We start from the raw sequence: 20801 nt of genomic DNA, 5'->3' as shown, positions 1-20801 counted from the left end.
CTAGATTTACGACAGGAAAGACTTGTATACGGCAGTCAATGTGGGTCCTACGAAAGCGGACGAACATGTGAGATGAGATGCTCAGTTGTGTTTATCGTTCATTTTTATCTCATTAAATCGTGAAAAACACGAGCGGGACATCATGCACGAGCGCTGCCTGCCTGCGGCTCCGAACTGGTACTGCTCGCGCTGCAGTGACGTCAGTGGAGCGGGTTTGTTCGGGTTCGGAGCCAAAAACATCATTTATCTGGTTCAGGTATCCGCCTCCAGCTGCAGAGTCGTGGGTGAGTTTGCCGTTTCTATTCAGTTTTACATCTGTTTTTCTGATCAAAGTTTTGAGAAGCACGATTGTGTTCTGGATCAGCTACTTACTGATCCTGCTGGTCAGGCTTGCCTTCTGTTGTTCCTCTGTAGAAGGCGTACTTGAGGGCTCCTGTCAGTTTGTGGAGAAAGTACAGGCGCTGATGTCCTTTCTTGGACGGTGATGCAGTGTTTGTGGGCCAGGAGAGGTTCTCTGATGTGCACACCCACAATCCAAACAGTAGCTCTGTGGATTGTCAGGGGAGAGTGCTGGATGTGCTGGTCTCTGAAAGTCCACAACAATCTCCTTGGTCTTCTCCAAATTTATATTAGTTTATGCTCATACTTTAACAACCATAGCTAGGCTTAGAGTAAGTGTACCATGTATAATTATTTTTATAAAATGTATTCAACTTCATCAGATCAGGCCCTTTTAGACGTGACAAAGTGACTAGAGAGATAAGTTTCTAGACAGACTATCAACAAATCTAAATGGTTGTCTCAATTCTAAATGGTTTCTAAAGAAGTTGCCTTCTTTACTTTGACACAACACATTTGTCACGTTTTGTATAAATTACCAAAGAGCCTTAGTCTGTATCTGATATGGAACCATCACTGAATTATGTAACAAAAGTTGACAGAGATGTTACTCCACGTCATTTGGTAAGAACATCGACAGGTGCATGCCATTTTTTTTCTAAAAAGTAAACAAAGTAGATCATAATCCTGCTTTGTCCAAAGTTTCTTACCTATACTTGCTAGATAAAGTGTATCTATATGTTCTCCTTGTTGTAGGTGAACTGGTGGGCCACAGAGACTTGGTTTCCAGTTTCTGCTTCTGTCCTCACACGGGACAGAGCCACATCTGTGTCAGCTCCTCATGTGACGGGACTGTCCGATTCTGGGACACAGACACTAAAGGGCTGCTGAAGGAGATCACCACTCATCAGGTCAGTCACACCATCCATGGGTCAGACATATTTTATTATAATTTAAAACAAAGTCCTATTTTCACATCCTTTGCTAATAAATAATGATATTATAAGAGAAGACTTGGGTAGCTATTCTGTGCATGTTTGAACGGAGTGAAATGATTTGTTTTGATTTCATTGACAAATACATATAGACCCTTTTCACAGAGCATGAGGCTAAAGCCAGGCTGATTGAATGGATTGAATTAGAACACGCTTTTAGCTTCAAGACAGAATCACCTACCTTTAGTTAGTTGTGTTTTTCTGTCTGCGTTCAGAACCCGGTGTCGGCGGTGCACTGGTCTCCCGTGGATAAGAACCTGGTCGTGTCCGGAGATGAGAAGGGAGTGATTGTCTGTCACTGGTTCAACACCGGGGACAGCAGCAGCTTCTTTCCCGAACCACGCACAGTCTTCTGTCTCAGCTGCTCGCCGCACATCTGGAACCATGTGGCGGTTGGGTAGGAACCTTTTTGACATCACACTGTTTATGTGAGGAATTTTTAGAGAAATGTCTGTGCAAACTTTTTGATGCACATCACAGTGAGATTATGAAAGAGGGCTGGACCAGCTGCGATTCTGGGCGTCAAGAACCAATACGTTATTCTAATACACTGTAATCGCACATAAAAAAGCAACACAATAGCATCACATAACACATCATCATTAGGCCCATTTATATAAACTGGTGCAGCATAACAATGTTTGTGTTTTTGTAGGTACAAGGATGGAATGATCGTTCTGGTTGATGTGAGTAAAAAAGGGGATGTGTTGCATCGTTTGAGAGGACATGACGACGAGATCCACTCTGTGTCCTGGAGCACAGAGCCAGGGGAGAGCGCCCTCTGCAGCCGGACCGAGGACAGTGAAGGTCAGATGACATTTGTGAACTTGTAACTAAAAAGGTTCAATAAGGTGTTTTGAACATCGTGTATTTTACCACACTGGCAGAGAGAGAGCGACTAATGCCTTTTGAGGTCTCTTGAGTAACTATGGGTCTCAGACAGGGTATAGTCTGGACAGTTGGTTGCCAAAATTAGAATTGATTTGGTTTCTTCTTCATACATTCATGCATACTATCTATTATAGAAAACGCTATCTCAATGGCCGCCGCCTGGGCGCCGCCATGTTTATTTCCCACACCGACTTTGAAGCTAAGCAGGGAAGTGCCTGGTTAGAACTGGGATGGGAGACCGTTTGGGAACACCAGGAAGCCTGGCGACAGTACTGAGTGTGTGCGTGGACATCCGCGGCCGGCCCCCACGTGACGGTCCCACCGGCCGCGGGCATTGGCCACGGGTCCATATGGACCGCGGTGCTGCTGTCCGAAGACAACCCGCTGTCACACAAACGCGCGTGCACGCGATCTGACTGCCGTGCGTGTGCGCGCATCCAAACAGGGCGATGTGTGCGTGTGTGTATGTGTGCGTGCCCAAAACCTGCTCAAACACGAGCCTCTAATCAAACGCGCTGCTCCGACTGATTTCTCCTCCGTGTGAGTCAAAGCGAAAATGAAACCACTTAACGAGCGCATGGCCTGCACTGCGTAGGTTTTTTTCCTTTTTTTTTGACTTTGCTGCTGTACCATTTGTTTTCTATTTTGCTTTCACGTATTGTGAGCCCAGAGGTACATTTCATTCTAAAGCAGCTTTGAACGCATTGCCAATTTTATTGTAAGGTTATAAATACTGTCTAATAACGATCATTAGGCTATTCCCGTTCAAAACCTACTCATTCTTTTTTTTTATTGTACACTACCGTGATGCACCAAACCACGGGTCCTGCACCGTCAACCAAACCCTTACAGCTGAACCCCTAATATTTATCCATAATTATTCCACTGTCTCTTGAATCCTGTTCCCCAAGTTTAGCGAAAATATTGTCGTACTTTATAAGAGAGGTGCACGGGTGCATCAAACACTCCAATTGCAGTTTGTTTGAAATTTTTTTGAGCCTTCATTCTTTTACTCATTTGTAGTGGCCATAGTTTTTGGAATGGGTTGGGAACCACTGGTCTACAGCTGAACTGTGTGACGGGTTGGACATTTCTTTGTAGTCACTCACAATCTCTGAATATCCAATGTGGAGACTAGCGAGGCCCGGCCGAAGGCCGGGTCTCAGCTAGTATTATTATAATTGTACATTGCACGACAAATGTATTGTACAGACAGGAAGCAGAGTAAGTAAGTGTGTTTTTATTGCGGGTTTATTAGCGGTTGTGTGTTAATATTCGAACACAATTATGAATCACAAAAGTCACCTGCTGTTGGTGCGAATCTGATTGTACGGGTCTGTTTGAGTTTGCTCGAGGGGCGAACAAGTGTGGGTTGTCCAGACTGATATCCTTGTGTATGAAATATACAGTATCATTTTGGACTTGCCAGGCGAGACAAACACCCCACATGCATTAACAAGAAGCACTGTCACGATCACCTCCACAACAGTCAAAATTCAATATTTACAATAACTCGATCAATTATTTACATAATATTGACTTCTTTACTTGATTTGTGTTAGTTATCACAAATCTGTCCATCTTTTAACCATTTCTTTAAGTTAATTTTAAACTATTGCAGAGTGAGGGTACACTCTTGAACAGAAACAATTCTGTCCAAAAGTAGAGAACTTAAAGTTCACGCAGCAGACTCCTCTGGAGGAGGCTTGCATTGTTCAGAAGTCCTGCTTCTTCACATGATTTCACAAACACTCCTCGGGGCTGTGATGCCAAGTCGTGAAGAAATTAATGAACCAAAGTGACATTAGAAAAGTGAATGACATTTTCAAACATTAACAATTATAGTGGTATGAGACAGCTTTTTTGATCTAATGCTGCCTTTGCCTGTAGATTAAGTTATTCAGTATAATTTGTATTTGCATGTTATGTTCACAGCTCAATCATTTGATGGACAATGAGAACAATGTCTGTTGATCACTTGTTTTGTTTTTTATAGTGTAAATAAGTATCACTGATCAGTCACATTATTGATCAATGCCTAAAACAGTTCTATGAGGAACTGCTGAATGTGGTCTTTTCGTATTATGTGAGGGTGAAACAGCAATATGTTTTTTATTATAACTTGAAATCAATATGTTGTTTGGCTCGTGGCTTGTCTTTGTGGGCGACACCAGTTGAGAACCATTGCTCTAAAATGTGCAGACAAGCCTCTGTTCTGTTTATTATCAAATGTTCTAAGTTTAAGACTAAAAAGTGTTGAAATGCTTTATAAACTTGTCTTGAATAATAACTTTGCGCAGGTGGGCCTGGTGATGCTTCGACAGAAGGGTGTTTCTTGGCCTCAGGAAGCAGAGACCAGACTGTGAGGGTCTGGAGCACAGCCAGAGGCAAAGGTGCACAAGCTAATACTGGTGCAGTGCAGTATTTTTCAGCAGGATTAGTTTAATATTGGGTCATTTTTGTTTGTACTGTTTCAGCCGTGATGACTCTGAAGCTGCCGTATCTGAAGAAAAGAGGGTCTGCTGTAGATCCTGGAGTCAAAGAGCGACTGTGGCTTAATGTCCACTGGCCCAAAGGACGAGGGGCGCAGCTCATATCCAGCTGCTTCAGGTCATTGCTTTGTTAATAACAACTAAAAACATGTACAAAAGGCTCGACTGAATGAGTGTGTGAGTTAGTGGTTGGTGGTTTGTGGACCAGTTGTGCTCTTGCACTGCTGGATAAGCACTCTTATTTTTGTAGTATTGTTCAAAATGAGCATTGCTTCGCTAGCTAAACCTACAGGTGCCACAATGATAATAAGCTGCTGCCAGTTATCGTTAGAACCATGACAAAAAGCAGAGTATTTTTATCACAAAGGGAGACACATAGACGTTTGAGTAACAATGTCTTTTATGTTTAAAGCAAAACAAAACGTTGACTTGAGAGCAAGATTTGTATGACTATGGACAGATACTTAACACCATTGTGAGACTGTAGACTGAAGGCCAACGCACACGAGACGCTTTGACACTCAACCCTGCGCCACGATTCAGATCTGCTGAATCCAGACACGGCATCGCTGCTTTTAACCATCCTGCAGAGGCACCGATGCAGGTCTGGCATTTGACAGACAGGGAGACCGCCGTAAACTTTGTTGGGAGGGACAAGTGAAGCCGCGGCGACAAAGAAACCATCGTCGGGGCTCATGCTTCAGAGGGAATCATGTTAAACTGTCGCCAACTCGCTATTAACCTGCAGAAAAGAGCCACGCCATACGTGTCGTCTTATCATTTATGATAAATGTATAAATCACGTGTTTAAAGCCCCGCACGGTTTGAGAAAAGCCTCTGAAGTGCCGTGTGCTGTGTTCTGCTGTGCGTTGGGCTTGAGGCTTTTAAAGTTCATTGGCGCAGTGAAAGTTACACCAAACAGCTCCAGTTTATGTCAGTCGCTGGACGTTAGCTAGCTAAGGTGTTAGCCTTGTCTTACCTTAGAGCAGATGTATGCTTCTTTATTTTCGAGACATTTGGGCATAGGCCGCATTGTTTGATCCATCATAGGCAGCGCTCCGGTTGTGTTTTCTGCTTTGGGAAGGGAAAGAACTCATCTCCCCCAGACGCTCTCTATGGTACCTTAGTGTCCTAAATTTCCATGCTCCATATGCAGATCGCTTCACCATTTTGCTTTTTCTTCGCCTTGGAGGGTTTTTGGTGGTTATCTGCTCGGTGCTGGTATGTACCATTGTTTTGGTCTGCGGCTTAATGGACCTACAGCTTCATTGCAACGGTTGCTCAGATGTATGTTTGTAAAAGTACTATTTTTTTGGTGGGATTTTGCAAAAGGTCAATAGGCACATTTGGGCTTGAATCCATTGGGGTTTGCACCATGTTTAGTCTTTCAAGATGGATTTTCATTACATTGAAATGTCAAGTCTCACTATAATCCTGCTTGCAGCACATGATCATAAAGCTACAAACAGTGATGCCCAGACCTTACCATATCCCTGGAAACTTATTATATTATATCCTAATACTTATATTTATATATTTATTTATTTAACATATATTTATAATTCAAAGCAAATCTATAGAATGCATAAGGATAAGGTGTAAGGATCATTTTACATTTATAATTTTGTATTGCTGATAAAACATTAAACTGGATCTTGGATGGCCATCTGGACCAACTAACTACTGCTAATGCTGTTTTCATGAAAGCTAAATTGATACGTTTCTTCTTTTTTTTTGAACTCTTAACACATACTTTTTATTTAAAGTTTTCATGAAGTCCTTTTGTGTATGTTTGCAGTGGTGAGTTGCTGCTCTGGGACCTGCTGAGGACAGGAAAACAAAAGTGGACACTATTCGGGTCAAGTGCAGACGCTCAGGGACACAACAGGATCATCTTTAACACCAGCTCCTTCGTTACATCTGGACGGTCGCTGCTGCTCTCCACCTCCATGGACAGAGAGGTCAGGCGCCGCTGAAGATTCACAAAAACAGATGTTCTCTAAATCTGTCATTGTTTTTGATCAGGGGAAGGGTGAGGCAATATGGAAAGAGGTTTTGTAGCTGTTATTGCTTTAAAACTACAGCAGCGGGGTTGGTTTGTCCATAAAAGTCATTGAAGCAGAATAAGCCTGTTGTGCGCACAGGATTCCCAGAGTTGTTACTTATAGGATTCTTTTCACAAACCAATGAGCGGTGAAGCCAATCCCAATAAAGTACGGCATGTTCATTTCATGACATTTATATATTTGAGGTTTTGTGGCCACTATAATCCATATCAGACTTCACAACATCAGAAAACTTTAAGTTATTGAGCATCTTTACTTGTGGAAACTTTCACAATTAGGTGGTGGAGATGTGGTTTAGTCTCGTCCAAACTTTGCATCTTGGTGCCACTTTCCTCACCGTGTTTTCGGCCTGTTCCGCAGGTCAAGTGTTGGGATATGAGTTCCCTAGAACTGTGCTGGACGCTGCCCGCTCTGGGAGGGTTCGTATACTGCCTGTCCTTCTCTCCGCTCGGCTCCGGGACGCTGGCTCTGGGGGTCGGGGACAACATGATCCGAGTCTGGAACACGCAGAGCTCCAACCACTACGACACGCGCAGCTTCTGGCAGGGAATCAAGTCCAAAGTCACCGCGGTAAGACTGACATATCACGCACTATAGGGCATCACAGCATTGATATTTATAGTTTAATGTTTCAATGTAAAGCATTATCAACGCAAATCGGGCTCTGCCTATGCTCTATATTGCCATCATTTTCAAAGCGTAAAATAAGATTGTACACCAACTAAATGAATGCGATCTGGATTTTGTGTTTGTGGCTTGCAGTTGGCCTGGCATCCGCAGAGAGAGGGAACCCTGGCTTTTGGGACAGACGATGGGAAAGTGGGAATCTATGACGTCTTCTCCAGCAAGTAATACAAACCAAGTAGTTCAGGATTTTTTTATGTTTTATGTTAAATAGATATTTAATTATATGTCTTACTCCTCAGGCCGCCTCAGATATCGAGCTCCTACCACAAGAAAACCATTTACACACTGGCCTGGGGTCCGCCTGTCCCGCCTCTGTCGTTTGGTGAGATGCACTAATTTCAGCTTGACGTTGTTGAATAGATAATGATTCACATGACATCACAACATTCTCAGGTGCCCATAGTTTGAAACTATGTCATGGGCAGATGGAAATACCTTTGTGGTATCTTTGGTAACTGTCAAATGTTTTTTTTGTCCGTGTTTAGCTTATATCTCTGTCATAACTGGGACAATCGATACAGAAAAAAAACAAAAAAAACACTCAAATCTAAGAGTCAGCTTTGTCAGCCAAAGGGGTCCAAAAGTGAAAGGCCTTTCTGCCTAGAATTTTTTTTAGCTGGTTTGTGAATCCATTCACTAAAATAATGATCAGGAAAACATTTGTCAATTTTCTTCTATTCTATTCTTCTATAGTGTTGTATTGGGCGCTGCCCTCCATCTGAGAATATGACATCCAATTCTGGAATGTGATTGCAATTAGAGAAATGTCTTTCTCATTCACTCTGTACTACAGCCCACAAAGCCTTATATTTGTATAATTATGAATGCTATCGAGTTGATTAGGGCGGCAAGGTTTATTGTATCGAATCGTAATCGATGTTTTGACTACTGGAATAACCTTCGAGTGATAGGCGTTCACCGAATTGATTTTAGTCACGTGGCTGTCCCCCAGAGGTACTCTGAATGTCGTGGGAAACGTGGAGGATGAACACCTCTAGAAGAGGGCGCTTCCACACAAAACCAAATATTTTTGGAGTATTGTTCTAATGTGGGGCGATTTGAGCAAGAATATGTTTGGCAATCTAAAAGTAGCACGACTTCCTTCACTCATCATTTTAGCAGTTTATGCATTTAAATGTATCAAATCTAAAAATCGCAAATCGAATCAAAATCGCAATATTTGTCTGAAAATTGGAATTAGTTTTTTGTCAAAATCGTGAAGTCCTAATGTTGATCAAGATTAGAAAAACTAAGCATTCGGTGGGAGGAAAAATCAAGTTAACTGTGTGAAAAAAAAAGTATTATAATGGGGACAATAACAATGTGATTTTATTTCACCCCCAGATGTATCAATACCATGGAGTTGAACCCTGAAACTGTGTGAATGCCGTTGTTATATTTTGTCACTAGATATCACTGTGGAGAGATTGTTTTGAACTGTAATTCAAAGCATTGCCAAAAAGTCCCACTTTGCCCATTTTTAATATTTTCTAACGTAGAAGCTTGTGCATTATAAGTTGCACTCAAAAATAGCTAATGGCCAATGGGTCTGAAAGTAGGATTAAAGCATAATATAGGACACTTCCAACACTAGACAAAGCATTAAAAAGGATGCTATCAAATTATTTTAAATGCTCACACGTCACCCCCCTGTTGATAAAATCTCTAATCAATCACATCTCTCTCTTTGTCAAAGGCTCCTCGAAGGGAAAGCCGGCCTACAGTCTGTACAGCTGCGCAGGAGAAGGCACTATTCTACAACACGATCCCTACCAACTCAACTCAGAGGCGTTCAATATCGATAAGCTCATCAAAAACACCAACAACATGCAGGTGAGTGGGACACGGATATGAGCGCTCAGACAATGATACATTTGAATTATTGCACTGACAATAACGCCTTGGTGTATTTCGGTTTATTTCCAAAAGCACAAGTTGTCCCCACACACAGACCTGAACTGGAAACCCGATGGAAAGGTTGTCGCGATCGGTAACGAGGACGGGTGAGGAAACTACTTTTAATTTGATGGCGTCCGACTTCTCTAGTTTTAGTCCAGGGTTTCTTTAATGTCTTACAAAGTCTTCAATATGATGTTGTTGAAATGGTTGTGTAAAATAATGCCGACTTTCACGAGTAGTATTCAAGACAACTATCAAATCAGACACGCTTTACCTGTTTCATTTCAATGTGCGGCGGCTTCTGTTTTCGACCCAAAACCTGGTTGCGTCTCTTCGTATAATCTGTACTTGTGTCCGCTTCAAAATGTGGAACGTGTCCTCTGTGTTTCAGTTGTATCGACGTGTACGAAGCTCCCAGTCTGAGGCTCCTGTGCAGTATCCAGCAGCACCATAAGATCATCAACACGCTGCGTTGGCACCACGGCCTCAGCTCCGAGCTCAGCTGTCTGCTCGCCTCGGGCTCCAGCAACGCCATCGTCTATGTCCACGACCTCAAGCACGTGCTGGGTCAGACTCCACTTACAATTAGAAGGAATATTTGCTTCACTAATTTTAAGGAGACAATGAATTTTCGTGAACCACATAAATGAGATTTCAGTGCGAGGATGAAATTAGCCATTGCAATATCAAGGTCATTAATTTTGCGCAGCTTTTAAATTCACCCCAGAGAATCACACTGACTGAATTTTTCTGTCACTTTATGTTTTCATATAAAAATAAGGCCCTGTATTTTCAGTGACAAAATCTAAGCAATGAATAGAGCCAGGTTTAAATTGCTGATTCTATTTTGTGTCTTGTTTAGTGTTTGAAAAAAACATTCATAATTGCAAGTATCTGTAAAAGTTCTAATTTTGCCATGGTTTGTTGGGGTTCAAAGCTCAATAAATCAGGCAGTATTTAAATATTTTAAAAGTTTGAAAAGAACCATCCAAATGATTTGGCCAAGTCTTTGGGATCCGTTCATTTCAAAGAGCCGTTCAAAAGACTGGCTCTTTTTAATATAAAATTCTAATAACGCCAGCCAGATAATTCACAAAAGACGCAATCGATAAAAAGCACACTTTATAAAATTTCAATAAGCAAAAAAGCATAAAAAGGAGCTGCAACTCTCTGATAAATCATTTTTAGTGCATTTAGCTTTGCATTTAGATTTAGTTTCTTTTCCAGAGTTTCCTGGCGACAGTGTGGTGGTCATCACGGAGCCGTTTCGCAGACTGAGCGGGCACACGGCCAAAATCACCGGCCTGTCCTGGAGCCATCACCATGACGACAGACTTGTGACTGTGTGCTACGACGGCACGGCGCAGGTTTGATCTTGATCGATGAAACGTTACAAAACTTTAGTCGTTGTGGGGACAGTTTTAACTTCTTACCCTCCACCTTAACCGAGTGCATTTTCTCCAGTTCGGCTTCACCCAAACCCAAAACCTTTCTAGGCCAGTGTCCTCATTTGAAAGCTAAGACCTAAAAAACTGATCTTAACCGTACTTTTTCCTCGCGTTGTTGCCGTGTTGGCGTGAGTTTGTGGTTGACTCTTTGTCACTTTTTGTTGCACTTTCATCCTCGTTTTTGTTCCTGTTTTGACGCTTTGTTCAAGAAGCTTTTCAATTTGCCAAACAGGAGAAAATGTGCTTGGTTAAGGTAGGGGTGCAGAGGCTAAAAGCAGTTCCCTTGTCCCTTGTCTGGTGCTGTGTAGGTGTGGGATGTCCTGCAGGAGGCGCCGGTGTGTAACTACCGCGGTCACCATGGGAACGTGCTGTGCGTGGACTGGTCTCCGGTGGATCCCGACGTGGTGTGGACCGGCGGGAAAGACTTCACCGTTCACGAGTGGAGAGTGTCTCAGCAGGAGTTTGACAAACCGCCCAAAGGTAAGGAGCCAGTAGCAAATATATTTGGTTAAAAGGAGCTGTATTTTGTTGTTTTACACCATCAAAGCTCAACTACAGGCACATGTATTTTAATATTTTACCTTTGGCACAATGGAATACTCATTTATTAAGAAACATGACTTATTTTCTCGGTTTGTCTGAACCACCGCCTGTCCCTGTGTGGGGGCAACAGCCATTCCATTTTCTTCCCCTGTTCTGGTGCCAGATAAAGTGATTGAATAATGCTTTTACAGCAGGAATGTGACCGAGCCAGTCCACTTTTAAGTTTGAATACAAATTGAAATGGAAAACTTTAGCCTCGGCCAACTCTCATCCACTAGCACAGGGGTCGGCAAGTTTGCTCGGTGGAGGGCCGGTTTTCTTCATCGTCAAAAGACCAAGGGCCGGACCCTCCAATTGAAGTAATTGAAGTGAAGTATCACTTTCTACATATGCCAGTGTTGTACATCATATACAAAAAAAATCCATGTTAAATTCGATAAATTACCTCAAAATCACTTGAATCAAGTGTTTTTTTAATGCTAAATTTGAGTCGGTTTGAACTAATCTAAGATAAAGATAAAATGCTAATGCCAATGGAATTAACTTTTACTGTAAAAATTATTTATTATTCACTTGAAATTATACAAAATAATCTGAATTAAGAAAAATCTTGTGCTTGTTCCATTCCATTCCAAGAATAGGTTTTATCTGCTCTAAGGCCAGACCAAATCTACTCCAACTTTAGACTTAATCTCTTTATTCAAGTAGATTTAAGTCATTTCTACTTATAGATGAGCATTCTTTTAGGATTATGGCCTTAAATGGTGAGCTCTGCTATTTGATCTCTGATTTTGGTCATAATATTTCTCTAAATCATCTCGAGGGCCAGAGTTTGATGATGGAGGGCCAGTTTTGGCCAGTTTTGGCCCCCGGGCCTGACGTTGCCTACCCCTGCACTAGCACATATACACACACGCTGTTTTCTCGATTCACTTTAGAGTGCACACTTTAGCACGTGGTTTCTACAAAACAGCAACACGTGTGACAGATTACGCTCAAAACGTTTTGCCATTAGCAAGTTGTTTTACCCAAAAAATACAATCCACTTGTTCAGGCAAGTTTCACAAAAACAAAAGAGTACTTTAAAGTTATTTTCCTAAATTGTTCTGTTTATTTTCCACTTAGGAAAGAAAATGGTGGATCTCAAGGAAAAAAAGAAGAAAACCAAAGCCAAGAAGTCGTCAGCAGGTGGCGCTGTCGTGAACGGCAACAAACCTCCCACAGCTGCAGTGGATGTATCTGAAGAAGAGGATGATGCCAGCTCCACAAGCAGCTCACTGCCCCCTATAGGTGAAATCCAAACTTGCTCTGAAACTTAAAAAGCTGTAAAAAGGAAATTATTTTTAAGTCATTAAATGGCGCCAAAATGAAGTCTTCAAAATAGTCAAACCACATGTGATTCCAAAATGCATAGAGCAAAAATAGTGACATTGCTATTTTGTATAAAGTTTGTAAAATGACATTACATTGATGGTAAATTTTCTGTTTTCTCTCTACAACTTTTTGCCCAAAAGTGTACCATTCTAAAATATCCAAATTTCCCTCTGTTTTCTTTTTAAGGAATTGGTACAAATCTTAATTGATAAACGCATTATATTTGTTGGATTTGTGTCATAAAAAATATTGTATTGATGCATTAAAATGGGATAAAGTTTGACTTACTGCTATCTACATAAACCCTGTTGAATGTAGATAAAAAGAAAATGTTTTAAACGTGTAATTCAACATGTTTTGTTTCGCCTCTTTTTCTCCAGCTCTCAGCGAAACTCAAAGAAAACCTTTGCCTGCTGTGAAGATTAAAGACAAGCCTGGTATGAAACCACACAGGATAAGACAATCGATCCTACATGCTTCTTTATACAGAAAAATATGAGAAAACCCTTTTTTTTCCTCAGAGGTGACGTCTTCCCTTAAAAAGAAGAAGCCCCGTTCGATGCTGCCTCTGAGCACGTCCATGGACCACCGGCCCAAAGACGAGCTGCTGCAGGACTGCGTCACTCTGGCCTCAGTCACACACAACGGTGAGTTATGGATGTTACGTCACTCATCAGCCCCATTTAGGCCTGTTCAAGAAACAAACCTAAAGCCTGTGTTTATGATAAATGTGGACCTACTTGTGCCTGTTTTTCAGCGCCCCCTGCCGGTTGTATTCCAGGACAAGGGGATCACATTCATCTGGGTTTATTCTCCGATCGAGAGGCTTTGCGCCGAATGTTTGAGGCAGAAGGTGATATTTACTTTTTAATAATGTGCATTTTAACTATTCTGTCAATTCTATTCTGTAAACGTCAGCTTTTTTTCTTTACTCTGCAGGGCCTATAATTGTTTAGATAGTATGCAACAGTAACATGTGCTACATAGAAAGAAGCTTTTTGTGTTTTGTGTCTTCAGAGGAAGGCCATCTCGATGCAGGACATTTCGAATCGGTCGTTTACCTGCGACTGTGGAGCGGTGACCTGCAGGGGGCGCTACAGCTGGCCACAGAGAGAGGAGAGCTCAATGACCACCTGCTCTCTCTCGCTCCTATGGGTGCGTATTCGATCAGTTTCCAACGCTTTCGATGTTAGCAGTTAAGGCGAGACACTGCAGGCGAATAAGGAAATAAGTACATTATGAGATAGCCACTCACAGAAAGGAAATTACAATATTTGGATTACATGCCATCTCTGTCGCCTTGTGGTAAACCAAAAAAATGTTGTTGTTATTTTCTCTACATCTCTGGCTCACTCATGAACAAATTGACACAAAATAAGCGTTGTAAAGGTTTAGGCTCATCGTTTTCATACTCTTGACATTAAAAAGATGTTAAGGGAGAAAGTCTCACACATGGACCATTGTGTAAAGAAAGTACCCACATGAAAAAGACAGTCACCCATTGAATAAAGAATGCGTGTTCTTGGCTGGGTTTCCTCAGCCGGATTCTCTGTGTGGAGCGGAGCCGTGGACGCGTACGTGAAACAGCTGTGCCTTCAGGAGCAGTTCGTCAAAGCGGCGTCGCATTTACTCTCCGTCAACAAACTGCACGACGCCATTGACCTCCTGCGATCTCACAAACTCTACAGGTCTGGAAAGATTTGGTACTACAATACTAAAAAATCATAATGATCATGAGAAACAAACTGTTTGAGAATGAGAGTAACCGGTGTACACATGGCCATGTATTATCTGACCGTTTTACCACATTATTATAGTGTGCGCTGCTGTAGTATCGTCTATGCAAAAAACCATGTTACGTGTTGATCTGATTTCAGAGAGGCCATCGTGCTGGTGAAGGCTCGGCTGCCGCAGGATGAGCCGATGTTGAAGGAATTGTACCAGACCTGGGCCGCAGTTCTGGAGAAAGACGGGCACTTTTCTGCAGCGGCCAAATGGTGAGAACAAGAAAACACAATCAAGAAACCACAAGTAGGTAACCACAATCAGGGGCGTAGCACCAAATTCTGGGCCCTGGGTACAAACTATCTTGGTGGACCCCCCCCCCTATATGAAATTCACTTTTCATATTCTATGTTCTTTGACCACATAACAGTGGTTTGGTGGTTTGACAGTGCAGTTCATTTATATTCTATTATAACTTTATTATATATACCTTAACTAAGTGAAAAAATGGGTTGGCCAAAAAAGTGCAATTTTGACTTGTAATTGCATCTGATTTGGAGTCAGTTACAGAAATGTAATAACCTTTAATCCTGTAATGACATAGATATTTAGATTAGGAATATGGAATATTCTACTTTCATTGGGCCAATTGAAATGGCTAGTTTTAGGTAGAGCATAATGATGATTATCAGACCACATTTAACGGGAGGACTGCACCAGGGACATGGGATATTTGTGCTGAGAATAACACGACTTTAAAATATGCATTAAAATGCTATTTTACAAAAACTATTATACTATATGATGTCTCTGTGGCCCACAGGCCTGAACAAAAAACTCAAGGGCTTCAGCCTCATTTAGTCTCACCATATTTGAAGCCTATACCTTTAAGTGTATTGTCAGTAAATTGTTGTTGTAAAAAGTTACGCTGGAATAGGCAAAAGCACGAGCTCCACCGTTTCAGTAGAACGACGTTGACTCGTCTCCAAAGCTGTGCATTTATAATGCGTAATTTATAATGCGTAATTTCAAATGCGCGCGGCTAATTAGCATCATTAATTCGGCTTTTGTCACTGTATTGGCCTGATGGCTCAATTATAATAAACATGAGGAAAGAGAAACTTTAGAGGTTAAAACGAGGAGAGACGGAGCTCTGTCTCTGACTCTGCACCGCCCACTTCTCAGCGCAGGCAGAGGCAGGACTCACCTCACCTCATGTTTAACTGTCATTTATGACAAGAAAGTTTCCTCTAAGGTCCGCTAGAACAGGCTGTGTTAAATAAAAGCACATTAGAGCGAGGCCAGACTAAGATCTGTCTTTCCCAGCTCTGTGTCATTAGATTACAGAGTCCACCTCATCAAAGTCACTGCTGAGTTGAAGCGCACGGTTCTGAACTCCGGTGTGTGGGCTGAACCATTTGGCACATTTTTAAAGGGGTGTCAGGGCCTTGAGATGTTATCAATCATTATTGTTTGTGCAAAATTCTGTGTAGCAACCATTGTATTTTAGCCCGGTTGTGTTCAGTTCTTATAGTATCAATTATGAGGAAACTTAGAAACTACAATACATAACACTTTTTGCAGCATTTTTGAGGGCCCCTACCCTGCTCTGGGCCCTGGGTACTCAGTACCCTTTACCCCCCCAGTCCGACGCCCCTGACCACAATACCCACTGAACTAAAACTGCTACTAAACCAAAAGACCATAGGAAATTGGCCCACTGGCATTGGCTCAAACTTCGGAGGCACTGAGCTCTGGGTGTGACATTATGAGACTTGAACAGCTGGTTTAACAGGGCTGGCATCTCACTTTTACAGGTTTATGCTTGTATCTTGAGTCTTTGGCATTTTCTAATGGCACTGCAGCAATTATACGGTATGGTTGTATCAAATATCAAAAAGAGAAATACACAAATGTCATATCTGATCATTTTTATTAGTAAACCAAAGTATAGACATGTTTGTGCCCCCATCTAAAGCAATCACAGACGATGCAATAACGTCATCTGAAAGAGGAAAGTTCTGTCCCAATCTTTGCAGGAAGCGCTCACAAATCGTGCTCCAAATTTTGTCCCGCCCTTTACGTCACTATGGAAGGGCCCCCATATTTTTGCTGGGCTCCTCTTGTTTACTCAGCTTTGTTCTTCTGCCTCTGAGTGAATGAATCCGACATCTCTTTAAGCGTCCGATTGACGACAAAATGATCTTTCGACGACCTCCTTCCACAAATGGGGCAGTTCTCGGTGTTGTTTTGGTCCCAGTTTTTCTGCAGGCAGCTGAGGCAAAAGCTGTGGTCGCAACCCAAAGTCACCGGGTCTTTAAACGTGTCCAGGCACAGCTTACAGGTCAACATGTTGTCAAAGAATTCAGCCATTTTGGTGTTATTTTTTATTTAAAAAAAACAAAAGAGAGCTTGCTGCTGTCCGGATGAATCTCAGTCTTTCTGGTGTGGACTGAAAACGACTTCCTGGTCTCTGCCCTTTTTACTAGGCACGTGACGTAAGCCAAGTTCTTACTTACCCCAGCAGAGGGAGCTGTTGGCCATACATTTTCACCATAGTCACTATACACAGCCTCAACTAAGTACTTCCTCATGGCTAACTTCAAGGCCGAGTTTACTGTTTACCAATTATTCTACTGGATACATGAATTATTTGTTAGTAGTAAATACTGCACTTCTATACGATGCTTTTGCATTATACTTTTGCAACATTAACAACAAAAGCTTAGGTTTTAAAGCTACTATTCCATAATCAGACTTGTACAAATAGCGCTGCACAATTGATCAGTCGAATCAAGTCGAATTTCATACAAATGTCTGTTGATCAAGCACCAATTAGATCAATTTATCAACAGTTATTTTTGGGGTTCTGTGTTCCACTTTTGGTGGATTAGAAGCGGTTTAGAAGTCTTGGCTTGAGCAACACTGAATGGATTGTGTTCAGGTGACATTCAAAAGAGCCTATAGTTGGTAATAAGTCAAGTACAAACGCAATATTTATCCATTTTGTTTTGGGAGATTTCTTTAGAAATCAGTTTGGCTGCCGTAAAGTTGGATTTGCCCCTGCCCTCTATCTGAGATTACAACGGCTTCAAATTCTAGAACGTGAACGCAACCTATTTGGTTGGTTTATAAACAAAGAAAGTACCTTGCCTCGATGCGGTTGTTATGTTTACAACCTGCTAATCCTGTTGTTTAGACCTTCACAAACATATTGTGAAATGGATGTATTTGATCCTTGTATCAGTTTAGTAGTTCATATTTTTGTCTCAAATATTAATGCTCCTGGACAACAACAACAACAACAACAATCCTTCCTTGAATCTTGAGTTGGGGACAGAAATCTCAAATCTTATCTCAATACTTGCAAAAGTCACAGGTTTTTCGATGAGTTTGTTTTTTGTTTGTGTTCATCAGTTATCTCGCGGCTGGCTCCAGTTTCGACGCTGCTAAAGTCGTCTCAAGGAAGAACGAGGCGTCTTCTCTGCGAGCAGCGGCGGAGTTGGCGCGGGTCAGTGGAGAAACGTCCCTGTCCCAGTCGCTGTCTCTGAGGTGTGCCAAAGAACTCGCCCTGAGTCATGACTGGAGCGCCGCTCAGGACATCCTACGAACACACGACGCTCTGCTGGTGAGTCACATAGCAGAATCGTTGTATTGTTTTGGTGAGCAGCTAGAATTGCGTTGAATTCTCATGATGATACTTTTTGTCATTCCCACAGGTTCACAGGCTTCACTTCTCCCTAGCCGAGTTCTTGTCTCAGTTTTTGTCTGAAGCTGGCGTGATTCCCGCGGGTCCCGGAGTCTGCAGCGGTGTGTGGAGGTCGGCGAATGGTCCCATCGCCTTTCAGGAACGAGTGGAGCGAGTTTGGGGGGAAAAGTTCGGAGTGTCGCGCTCATCGGAGGGACACTGTAGCGTGAAAGCGTTATTACAAGAGCTGAAGTCTGTCGAAAGTCCTCAACCGACGGCGAATGTTCAGCTAAAACAGGTACAATCTACTGTGCGGATGTTGGATTGAGCTTTATAGATGTTTTGAGCAGCAGTCGGAGCAAGGCTTTCTCCTGTTCTGTGTAGTCCTTGCCTGGCCTGTCAGACACTCTTCTTTTCTGTTCAAAAGAAGAACCGTCTGGGTGTCTGCTCGCAGCCAATCATTTCACGATTTTACCCACATCGGTCCAATCACGCACCAAGAGACGGAAGCAGTCACCTGTCACCACCAGGCACTCTTCCAAAACATTCAAGATGGCGGCACGGCAAACGATGCACTGTTATCTTCTGCTCTTTAGTTTGTTTTAAATCATTTGGAAAATCCATAAAACCGGAGCAAAAGCAGCGTTGGAAGAGTTCCTCGTAAAAAAGGATTGGATGTTTTTGAAAAGGTTTCCTGCCTCTTGTTTCTGCGACGTATCTTGCGCTGCTCTAATTGGTTGATGCCGTCAGTCGATCACGCCCACCGGGAAATCGTTGAGATCATGCTCGCTCCCAGACTATATGTCTTTGAAATATCGATGAAAAAGCATGTAGTTTGGCAGGCCAGGCAAGTGTAGTCAAGGCGCCCACTTAATCAACAGATGGACCTTTTTGTATCAAAAGTAAAAAAGTAAAATTAAACCTCAGTGCATGCCTGCGATTTACAGCTAGTACCATCTTGACTAATAATTTATCAGGAGGAAACACTGAATGTTAGTCGTAGTTGTGACAATTGATGTGGTCCAGACTCTTTCAAAACTTTACCCCGTCAAAGAAACGTGCAGAGTGTGTTGGTAAATAACATGGCTCGATTCAGGCTAGTTGTTGGTAGCAAAACCGATTTTTGTTTTGATTACTTTTTAATAAATGTCTGCGTATACGATATTGTGAAAAAAGGATGTCACTATTAGGAGTATCGTCAATGAAGGTTCTTGAGTCATCTTCTGTACTCTGTAGTTGAAGAGTAGGACATTTCGCCTCATCCAAAAGGCTGGTCTTTATCTTGTCCGTGATCTGATCTGGAAACTTTAGTGTCACTGATTCCTTTTGGATGAGAGGGGAAACGTCAACTACAGAGTACAGAAGATGACTGAAGAACCTTCTTTGAAGATGGACAGCTCCTGTCGACCGAGAGCCTACACAGACACCATTAGGAGTAAAATCAAATGTCTTGCCTGTGATCTCTCTAGGTTTTGCTGTCCGTGTCTCTGCACCTCACCCGTGCCTTCCTCAGTTTCCTGTCGGAGGAAGAGGCGCAGACGATGGAGGAGCTGTGGCGGGCTGTTTCCTGGGTCAAGGACACAGGGCATTTCTCTGTGTTTTCAGAACTCTGCCACCTGCTGTTTCCTGATGGTACCACACTGGCCTCTCTGCTTTCAACATGAACATTTACACATCACTGTTTTGGGGAGAGCTAATTTGACTGGTTTTATTATGTTGTGATCGCCAGGGGGCATTGTAAGAATGCAATGTTCTTCTTTACATTTACAAGTGTGTCCTATTGTGTTTGGCGAACCACGAGGTCGGCTCCACACCTGATAAGAGAAAGTAAAGACGCTCTGCAGACGTAGCGATTGCAACCAAATTTTGCTACAGCCTAGCTTGTGATTGGCTACATGAACTGTCAATCAAACTATAAAGATAGACATGCATTGAGTCCCTGTTGCTCTCAAGGCTTTCCACATTTCTGAATGAGCTTAATAAGTCCAATTTGTTCCAGACTACAGCGCGCGCAGGAGCGCTACGAGGAAAAAGGTTGGGAACCACTGGTCTACAATAGTGTGGGCCAATGGTGAATGAGGGGTTAGGGACTAGTGTAAACATTAGGACACAGACATTGGTTTAAGTTTTTGAAATAACTCATAAGCTCAGAACATCAAATGCGGAGAGTAGTGGAGGCACAGGTCACAGCTACTGTATATTTATATAAAATAAACTCATACTTGTGTACACTTTTTCATCTTTCCGAGGTTTTCCTAATTTTGAACCTGACTGAATTTTCTTTCTTTCCAGGGAAAGTCGGTGTATTTTCAAGTCTAAACTCGTCAGCACCCTCGTCTGCCGCCGCTTTGAGTTTACAGTCGTTTGTCCATTACCTCCGACTGTACGAACGTTGGTGGAGCTGCCCTGTGTCGAAGGAGAACGGCGTGACCCAAAACGGGACAGAGCAAACGGACACTGAGGAGCACCCGAACGAGACCGCACCTGATTTAGGTTTCGACGCAACCATATTGCTGTGCGAATCAACAGCCGCTGTTCAGGCCACACAAAGAGCCATGAGTGAGATACAGGACAAACTGAGCATCATGATGACGAAGCACAGAGCACAGGAGCAGGAGAGCGAGGAGCAAAATGGAGACGCAATGCACGAACAG

The 20801-nt window shown here is 42.5% G+C and overlaps 1 protein-coding gene across 1 annotated transcript in view; it reads left to right on the top strand.

The window, feature by feature from the left end:
* The first annotated feature begins 46 nt into the window (after nucleotides 1-46).
* Nucleotides 47-20801, top strand: part of gemin5 (gem (nuclear organelle) associated protein 5) — a 22583-nt gene continuing 1828 nt past the window's right edge. The window contains exons 1-26 of the mRNA XM_079566531.1: nucleotides 47-284; nucleotides 1096-1250; nucleotides 1550-1731; nucleotides 1990-2141; nucleotides 4526-4618; nucleotides 4703-4835; nucleotides 6516-6678; nucleotides 7144-7353; nucleotides 7546-7631; nucleotides 7710-7792; nucleotides 9167-9303; nucleotides 9400-9473; nucleotides 9761-9936; nucleotides 10597-10736; nucleotides 11126-11297; nucleotides 12486-12650; nucleotides 13115-13171; nucleotides 13256-13381; nucleotides 13492-13587; nucleotides 13752-13889; nucleotides 14275-14422; nucleotides 14612-14731; nucleotides 17877-18087; nucleotides 18179-18445; nucleotides 19617-19779; nucleotides 20440-20801. The exon at nucleotides 20440-20801 is cut by the window's right edge and continues 17 nt beyond it. Coding sequence (XP_079422657.1) covers nucleotides 143-284; nucleotides 1096-1250; nucleotides 1550-1731; nucleotides 1990-2141; nucleotides 4526-4618; nucleotides 4703-4835; nucleotides 6516-6678; nucleotides 7144-7353; nucleotides 7546-7631; nucleotides 7710-7792; nucleotides 9167-9303; nucleotides 9400-9473; nucleotides 9761-9936; nucleotides 10597-10736; nucleotides 11126-11297; nucleotides 12486-12650; nucleotides 13115-13171; nucleotides 13256-13381; nucleotides 13492-13587; nucleotides 13752-13889; nucleotides 14275-14422; nucleotides 14612-14731; nucleotides 17877-18087; nucleotides 18179-18445; nucleotides 19617-19779; nucleotides 20440-20801 — 3951 coding nt within the window. The 5' untranslated portion in view covers nucleotides 47-142. The remainder of the gene's footprint in view (nucleotides 285-1095; nucleotides 1251-1549; nucleotides 1732-1989; nucleotides 2142-4525; nucleotides 4619-4702; nucleotides 4836-6515; nucleotides 6679-7143; nucleotides 7354-7545; nucleotides 7632-7709; nucleotides 7793-9166; nucleotides 9304-9399; nucleotides 9474-9760; nucleotides 9937-10596; nucleotides 10737-11125; nucleotides 11298-12485; nucleotides 12651-13114; nucleotides 13172-13255; nucleotides 13382-13491; nucleotides 13588-13751; nucleotides 13890-14274; nucleotides 14423-14611; nucleotides 14732-17876; nucleotides 18088-18178; nucleotides 18446-19616; nucleotides 19780-20439) is intronic.

Source organism: Gobius niger (genome assembly GCF_951799975.1).
Source record: "Gobius niger genome assembly, chromosome: 11".
Lineage (NCBI taxonomy): Eukaryota > Metazoa > Chordata > Actinopteri > Gobiiformes > Gobiidae > Gobius > Gobius niger.
The sequence above is the reverse complement of the archived record's forward strand: the minus strand, read 5'-3'. Positions and strand labels throughout refer to the sequence as shown.